The sequence below is a fragment of the Myotis davidii genome, unplaced genomic scaffold, assembly GCF_000327345.1.
Source record: "Myotis davidii unplaced genomic scaffold, ASM32734v1 scaffold228, whole genome shotgun sequence".
In the NCBI taxonomy this organism is placed as follows: Eukaryota; Metazoa; Chordata; class Mammalia; order Chiroptera; family Vespertilionidae; genus Myotis; species Myotis davidii.
Window position 1 is genome coordinate 1,029,530 of NW_006300104.1, and position 8,560 is coordinate 1,038,089.

The following is an 8,560-nucleotide window of genomic DNA, read 5'->3' on the forward strand; positions in this document are numbered from 1 at the left end:
CTTATGTATGTTATATTATAAAGGAAACTGTAAGCTGTAGCACTCTGGGCTCCCGTCTTCCACAACAGGCTCTCCTGGCTTCTGCTTGTCTCTCTATGGCTCTTGTGGATAGCTTGTCAACTTCTAGGTGGTCATTTGTTCAATAAATATGGATGGAATGGTTTCAATGTACAGATATTGAACTGGTGACATATATCAAGGGAAATAAGGCAGATCCAGTCCATACTCTTATGAGCCGACATTCTACTATTGAAGCAAACGTTAAACTAGCTACATGAGCATGTCCTTTCCAGCTGTGCTGAGAACTGTGACAGCGAGCTCTTAGGGCACTTGCCTAAGTCCCAGTGATCCAGCCACATGTCAACTGACAGGGTTAACTGGAGAAAGGGAAGAGTGTTGGGATGGAAGATCACCCCAGTGGGTGATACATAGAAAGGCTAGGGGGCAGGAAGAAATGATCAGCATCCGGAAGAAGTGGAGAGGGTATATTTGTGGAGAGAAAACCAAGGACAAGGAGCGCTGCTGGTAATACAGGAACGATCCTAACCCTACAAGGCTATATAGGCCAGTGAAGGGCTTGGGTCATTATCTCAATAAAAGTAGGAAGCCCTCTACAGACAGGTTTGAACGAGGACATGTTAGATATCAGATTCTTGTAAGCTCTCTCTGGCTATGTGGAGGGTGGGTGTAGAGGATGCAATATTGGGCATATGTGCTCAATAGAACTGGATGGTAGTATAGATAGGGTGGGTCCTGGAAATCAAGGTGTCAAGGACAATACCTTGGAACCTGGCAGGTACTGTTTCGGAAAGGAGAAAAAAGTGAAGGAGTTGCAGGTTTGGAAGGTAAGAATGCAAGTCTGTTTGGCATAAGTTAAGATGCCTGAGAGACATAAAGTGGTGAGTTGGGGGTAAACATCTGGATCTGTGAGCCCAGACTCTGAACAGACCTCTGGAATACAGGGCTCAACACAGAGAAACTACAGGAAGCTGAGAGAGAAGGCTCTTGGTTGGAGCAGAAGCAGCAGGACTGATGCACACTTTTCAGAATGGAGGGAGTTGCCCATATTGGGAAAAGCTCCGTGGCCTCTTCAGTCAAGTTCAACCCCTTCTCCCCATCCACAGAGCCACTGCGGGGGTTCTAGCCACAACACTTCCTCTTCTCACTGTTCCTCTCTCCCTCTCCATCTAAAACGCAAATCTAACTATGTCCTGCCTTGCTTGATATCTTCATAGTCTCCAGCTCTCCGGTAAAACCCTCACACAACCAGACATCGAGGCCTCTAAAGACAAAGGCACAGCCTTGCTCCACAACCAAAACCTCCTCTCTCCACTGTTTCTGCCTCCCCACATTCTAGGTTTTCCTAATGGTGCATCTTATTAACAGGCAGAATTCTCTCCTACCTCCTACCTCTGCAGGTTTCTGACTAGAAGGCCTTTTCCTTCCTTTAACATACATAACTTCTACTTATTCTCCAAGACTTACTATGACAGTTTTATTAAAAATATGTATTTTCTGGGCCTGGCTGGAGCGGCTCAGTGGGTGAGCATTGATCTATGAACAAGGAGGTCACAGCTGATTCCTGGTCAGAGCACATATCTGGGTTGCGGGCTCAATCAATAGTGGAGGGCATGCAGGAGGCAACTGATCAATGATTCTCTCTCATCATTGATGTTTCTATCTCTGCCTTACTCTCTCACACTAATAAAAGGGTAATATGCTAATTAGACCAGGAGACCTTCCGGGAGACCAGCTGGGGAGGGCAGTTGGGGGCGAGCAGGCCAGCAAAGGGGAGCAGTTGGGGGCGAACAGGCCAGCAGGCAGAGTGGTTAGGGGCGATCAGACAGGCAGGCAAGTGAGCGGTTAGGAGCCAGTGGTCCCGGATTGCGAGAGGGATGTCTGCATGCCTTCCACTGTTGATTGAGCCCTGTAGGATCGGGCCTAAACCGGCAGTCAGGCATCCTCCAAGGGGCCCCAGATTGGAGAGGATCTAGGCCAGGCTGAGGGACACCCCCCATGCACGAATTTCATGCACCGGGCCACTAGAGTGTGTGTGTGTGTGTGTGTGTGTGTGTGTGTGTGTGTGTTTAAAATACATACCTTTGGGCCTGAAGAATTCTTATTGAGTGTATATGTGGGCAGCCCAGACCCCTACATGGTTTAAGAAGCTTCACAGAGCCATAACTGGTTTGGCTCAGTGGATAGAGCGTCAGCCTGTGGACTGAAGGGTCCTGGGTTCGATTCCGGTCAAGGGCATGTACCTTGGTTGTGGGCACATCCCCAGTGGGAGGTATGCGGCGGGCAGCTGATCGATGTTTCTCTCTCATCGATGTTTCTAACTCTCTATCTCTCTCCCTTCCTCTCTGTAAAAAATCAATAAAATATATATTTTTTTTAAAAAGAAGCTTCACAGATAATCTTGATGCATCAGTAAGTGGGATAACTACTCCCTTACATGATTCTTTCAGGGACACACCTCTTCAGTCCTCCTAAAATGCCATACACAATGCCATTTAATTATTTTCCTTTCTTTTTCTTCCATTTTTTTTAAAAAAGTAAAAATGTTCTTATTAACTAGTGTGCATTTCTCTGTAATTAACCAAAAAATTTTACCTGTTATTTCTGACTATAATGTGCTTCACTCTCTAATGGCTATTCATTCATTTTTATTTTATGGTCCTGGGTTTTTTGGTTAAACCTACTAGTATTTTCAAGAGCTATCAGGTGCCAGAGTAAGCATGCTATCTTAATAAGCGTGTTAGCATTTGACTTGTCTCTTTTTCCCTTTTCAGTTTACCTGGATGGAACAAAATCTAAAGAGGACCTCTTTTCACAAGTGTATGAAGATCTAAGACAAGAACTAGCAAAGCAAAAATGTAAGTATTGTCCTAAGGAACAGCTAGGAATATAGTTCATTACATACCCAAGAATGGCATACCAGAATGCTATTGTAAGAGCAACTGTATCCATTCATTCATTGCTTTGAAGATAATTCAGAATCAGACTCTGAATGGGTTTGAGGACTTGATCAGTTTTTTAAGGGTGAAAATATCCACCCTGCGTTATACCTCTTAATATTTATGTTATGTAGTTTAAATATTTTAGTAGATAGCTGCTATTTCAATAAGACTGAAATGATCCTTTGGCCAAGTGAAGTTAAAACGCTGGGGATCTTGTTTGTTTTAATATGTCGCAGAGCTCCCCTTCTCCTTATTCCTCTCAAAGATTTTTTCATGAATTTCTGTTTCCCAGATACCTCAAAAGTAAGCATAAGGCTTAAAAAATTATTTACTGAGTGTTTCGTTAAGATTTTTATATTAGACAGCACATTTGCAAGTGAGAGAAATCCTCCTACATTTTGCTTAAGCAAAATCAGTACAGGGGCAGCAGTCACTGACAGACATCATGTCTGTTAGAAGCACTGTCCTCTTAGGTCCAACAGCCCCAGTAGAAAAAGACAGTTTACCCTTTTTCAAGATTGTTCCTGAGTTGATAAATGTTGAAGCTGGGTGTTGGGTACAAGGGGTTTACATATAATTCTCACTGCTTTTGCAAATGTTTAAAAAATTTATACTTTTTTTAAATTTTATTTTTCAAGTACAGGTGACATTCATATTATTTTATTTTATATTAGTTTCAGGTGTACAGCATAGTGGTTAGACAATCACATAATGTATAACATGATCCTGGCACCATACTTAGTCCTTGCAATATTACTGACTATACTGTAGTTTGCAACTCATGACTATTTTCTAACTACCAATTGGAACTTCTTAATCCCTGTGCCTTTAACACCCAGCCTCCCAACCCCCACCTTAAACAGTTTTTTTTTAAAGCAGCTTTCCATTTTAGCCCAGCTGAAAGTTCCCACGGAAGACTTTGATTGGTCCTGCTTGGATCACATGACTTTTGCTAAACCAATCACTATGGCCAGGGAGCCAGTATACTCAGACTGGCTAGAACTGGATCACGTCCTGATCTTGTAATTGAATATACCCCCTAAGGTCTCCTGAATTAAAGGGAGAAATTAAAGGGAAAGCAGAGCAGGAGGTAGAAACCAGAAGAAGAAGGATAACAAAGAATGCTGGGAGAACAAAACTATAGATCTAGCTGCTGTTATATTTGAACTAAAAGATTTTTATGGCTAACTCATGCAAAATGCAATGACTCAAGAGAAGACAGTATGAGTCACTCCAGCAGTGAAGAATATTACATGCTTTTTTGGTGAGACACACTGCCATAGTCCAAATATCTTCTCTTAAGAATCAGATTTCCTATGTCCTCAATAAGTTCCTATCTGACGAGGGAACTGAGCCCAGCAATGCAGCTTATTGATCCTATAAACTCCTAATTTCAGGATCAGCCCTTCATGTAGGCAGGAACCCAACTGAAGAAATTTCAGGACCATTTTAATTTTTTTTTTTAATTTTTTATATATTATTTATTGGTTTTTTACAGAGAAGAAGGGAGAGAGAGAGTTAGAAACATCGATTAGAGAGAAACATCGATCAGCTGCCTCCTGCACATCTCCTACTGGGGATGTGCCCGCAACCCAAGTACATGCCCTTGACTGGAATCGAACCTGGGACCTTTCAGTCTGCAGGCCGACGCTCTATCCACTGAGCCAAACCAGTTTCGGCCATTTTTAAATTACTTCTTAATGGAACTTATAATTCTTGCCAGATACGCCTGCCCAGCCCTGCCATCTGTTACCTTGATGAAAGGCAGGCCTCCTACAGTGAAGCTCCAGCATGACTGGATAACGGGGTGTACGGGGAAAGGAGGGGCTCTGCCTTCTAAATGATAGCACCTGAGCCAACGCCACTTTTATAGGGGTTAGTGCAGTGGTTCTCAACCTTAGCTGCACATCAGTGTGGGACGTGCAGGAGGCAGCCGATCCATGATTCTCTCTCCTCATTGATGTTTCCATCTTTCCCTCTCCCTTTCTCTAAAAAATCAATAAAATATATTTTAAAAGATTCCCAGGTGATTCTAATGTGCAGCCAAGGTTGAGAACCATTGTCCTAGAGACTTGTAAGGAAATAATTACCTGCTCCTTTTAAGGCTATCTTGCTTGTGTTCTAGATATTGGATAAAGTTTAAAAAGAAGAAAATACAGGGTGGGCAAAAGTAGGTTTATAGTTGTGAGTATGCGAAACACAGTTTATTCTTTGTTATTATTTATTAATTACTGGATTGTCCATACGAATAGCTATAACGCTACTTTTGCCCACCCCTGTGTGTAACAGACACGTTAGAAGAGAAATAAAATCCAAAACAGATCAGCTTTTCCTACCTTCAAGACGTGTTTTTTTTTTTTTTCCAGTTGTATAAATTACTGTGTTATATTAACCCACCACCTTTCCCATTTCTTCCAACCACAGTGTCCTGCAAAGCCAGCCTGGAGGGATCCTCAGCATAGCCTGCTGTAACCCTCAGTTCAGGAATGAGCTAGTGGGGAGGACTTTCAGATGTTTCATTTGACTAATCTTTTTTTTTTTTTCATTTGACTACTCTTTAAGTTTCTCATAACATCTCATAAACCTGCTCAACTAATTTTCCACTCTAAGCACGTAAAATCATAATTGTGATAAAGTCATAATAATGAATGGGAAACAACAAAGACTGAATTTGATTAATAAGAAACACTAAATGACCGAGGAGAATAAGGATATGAAGTTATATATTTAATTCCATCCTTCTTAAATCCAGACTTTGAAGCGAAATTGAATGATTACCTATTCTCACTATAACAAGGCAGTCTAGTCACCAGCATCATTCAAACCTCCTTTAAGAATGTTTACTTTTATCTCATGATAAAAATATATTAATTATAAAACAAGTTTTAATGTAAAAGTAAAAGGAGAAAAAAATAATCACCTATATGTCCACCAGTCAGCAATGTTAACATCTTAATGAGTACACATCCAATGATTTTGCTGTTCACATTCATCTGTCTTTTATATGGTTACATGATTTACATGGCTCATTGTGATGCTTGTTCTTTTTAAAATTAATATCTAATATTTAAGAAGCTTTATAGAGTCCATTATATAATGAAACTGAATAAAACTAAATAGCTCTCCCAGTTGAAGAACTGAAGTCTGAGTTCTGTTTTCCTCATTGAAAGTGAATTATAAGACAACATAGACATCTTAGTGCAGAATATGTCACATGTCTAGTTTCAAATCATAGAAATAAGAAATTGCAAACTAAAAATATAATCAAACGTTTACATTTTTCTTTTTGGCATTTTTCTACATTGGATTTAAAATATAATTTCTAATTATAAAGAGTAGCATAATAGTTCAAATTGATGTAAGATTATTGACTCATTTCCCAATTGTTGGATATTTAGTATTGTACCGGTGTTTCATATTGGCAAATAGCATGCTATAAAAGATACCTATGAAGATTGCTGGTTTTCTTCTTTAGTTACATTAAAATTTTACAGAATAGTGCTTAGTCAAAGAGTATAGTCATTTTCACATTTTACATACTTCAAATATTAAATACTAAAAAAGAAAGAACTCATGGACTTTGGACAACAGTATGGTGATTGCCTGGTGGGCGGGGCAGAGGAGGAGAAGAGGTGGATGGAGGTAGAGGAAGTATAGAGAGGATAAATGGTTATGGGGGGATGAAAAAAAGAAACAGAGGCATGGATATATGGAACAGACACAGCCATCAGATGAGAGGGGGTGGTGACTGGATGTAAGAAGGCGAAGGGATTAGCCAAAGAACATATATGCATAACCCACAGTAACCCATAGACACAGACAATAGTGTGGTGATGGCCAGAGGGAAGGTGGGGTGGGAGCAGGGTGGATGTGGGCAAAGGGGTCGGGGAGGGAGAATGGAGACATTTGTAATAGTGTCAACAATAAAAATAAAGTTAAAACAATTTTTTAAAAGACTAAATACTAAAAAATGTGTGTTTCTCATCCAGCCTCTGTGGCTCAGTGGTTGAGCAACCCATGAACCAGGAGGTCATGGTCTGATTCCTGGTCAGGGCACATACCTGGGATGGAGGCTCGATCCCCCATAGGGTGTGTGTAGGAAGCAGCCAATGGAGGATTCTCCTCATCATTCATTTTTCTATCCCTCCCTTTCCCTCTCTGAAATCAATAAAAATATATTTTTTAAAATTATTTTTAAAAATGTGTGTTTCTCCACATGAGCTATATAATAAGAATGCAGTAGGGCCCAGCCAGCATGGTTCAGTGGTTGAGTGTGGACCTATGAACTAGGAGGTCATAGTTTGATTCCTGCACATGCCTGGGGCACATGCCTGGGTTGCAGGCTCAGTCACCAGTATGGGGTGCAGGAGGCAGCTGATCAGTGATTCTCATCACTGAAGTTTCTCTCTCTCCCTTCCTCTCTGAAATCAATAAAAATATATATTTTTTTAAAGAATGCAGTAGATTTATCACTGGATTTCTAAGTCAAAGTCACTAAGTATTAAGCTAGGTTTCCTTGGTTTAAGAAAAACCATTAAAGGTAACAATATTTATTTTCCCAACACTCCAACACAAGAATTCTACAGCCAGCCACGCTTTGTGATATTCTTCTGATTCTCCAACTATTTCATTCCTGGAAGTCAAGGATTATTTTACCCATTGCAAATGACATTGGATATCTTAGGATAGGCTTAAATTTACTGCAAGGATTAAAAGAATGAGACTCAGGCTCTATTTAGTTCTTGACGGAAAAAACCAGCATTTCTGGCTCCAGAATCCCTATAACCTCACCAGCCTTAGAATACTGTTACTAGTCTGAAGATTTCGTAAATGAGAACTGAAATTCCCCATTAATTTCTATTACATTTATTCCCAAAGTCTGCAAGTAACAGCATACAAATAGAATGCACTGTATTTTTCCTGGGTGAATTATAACATTAACCAAGAACCTTATTCAAGAACCATAACCGAGATATAACATGTACTTTAGTACAGTGACAGCTGTTGTTTTGTTTGTTCTAGCACACATGATTATATGTGGAACAATATGTGGAACAATAAATAGTTATCCATGACAGTGGCCAGGAATTTATCTTAATGGGTTATTCTCACTCCAAGGAGTACATAGATGTAGCATAGCTCACAAACAGTGGGTCAGTTCCTCTAGACCAGTGACTGTGAAACTTTCTGAATGGGACCCAGTAGGAGGTGTGCAGGAGGCAGCTGATCGATGTTTCTAACTCTCTATCCCTCTCCCTTCCTCTCTGTAAAAAATCAATAAAATATATTTCAAAAAAACCCCAGAAATCTATGGCTAAAAAAATAAAACAAAAAAAACAAGCAAAAACCTCAGACACAGACAACAGTATGGTGATTATCAGAGGGAAAAGGGGTGGGGGAGGTAGAAGAGGATAAAGTGGAGATAAATGGTGACAGAAGGAGACTTGACTTTGAGTGGTGAACACACAATACAAATACAAATGATTATAGAATTGTACACTTGAAATCTATATCATTTTATTAAACAACTAGAGGCCCGGTGCACAAAAATTTGTGCACTCGGGGAGAGGGGGGTCCCCCAGCGCGGCCTGTGTCCTCTC

The 8,560-nt window shown here is 40.4% G+C and overlaps 1 protein-coding gene across 2 annotated transcripts in view; it reads left to right on the forward strand.

Moving 5' to 3' along the window:
- Positions 1 to 6,405, forward strand: part of NMRK1 (nicotinamide riboside kinase 1) — a 24,743-nt gene extending 18,338 nt beyond the window's left edge. The window contains exons 8-9 of one of the 2 annotated variants that reach the window (XM_006776457.2): positions 2,793 to 2,876; positions 5,385 to 6,102. In XM_006776457.2, the coding sequence (XP_006776520.1) occupies positions 2,793 to 2,876; positions 5,385 to 5,422 (122 nt within the window). In that variant the 3' untranslated portion in view covers positions 5,423 to 6,102. Of the gene's footprint in view, positions 1 to 2,792; positions 2,877 to 5,384 lie in introns of both variants that reach the window. The other variant, XM_015572309.1, reaches the window with a different exon arrangement.
- The last annotated feature ends 2,155 nt before the right edge of the window (positions 6,406 to 8,560 follow it).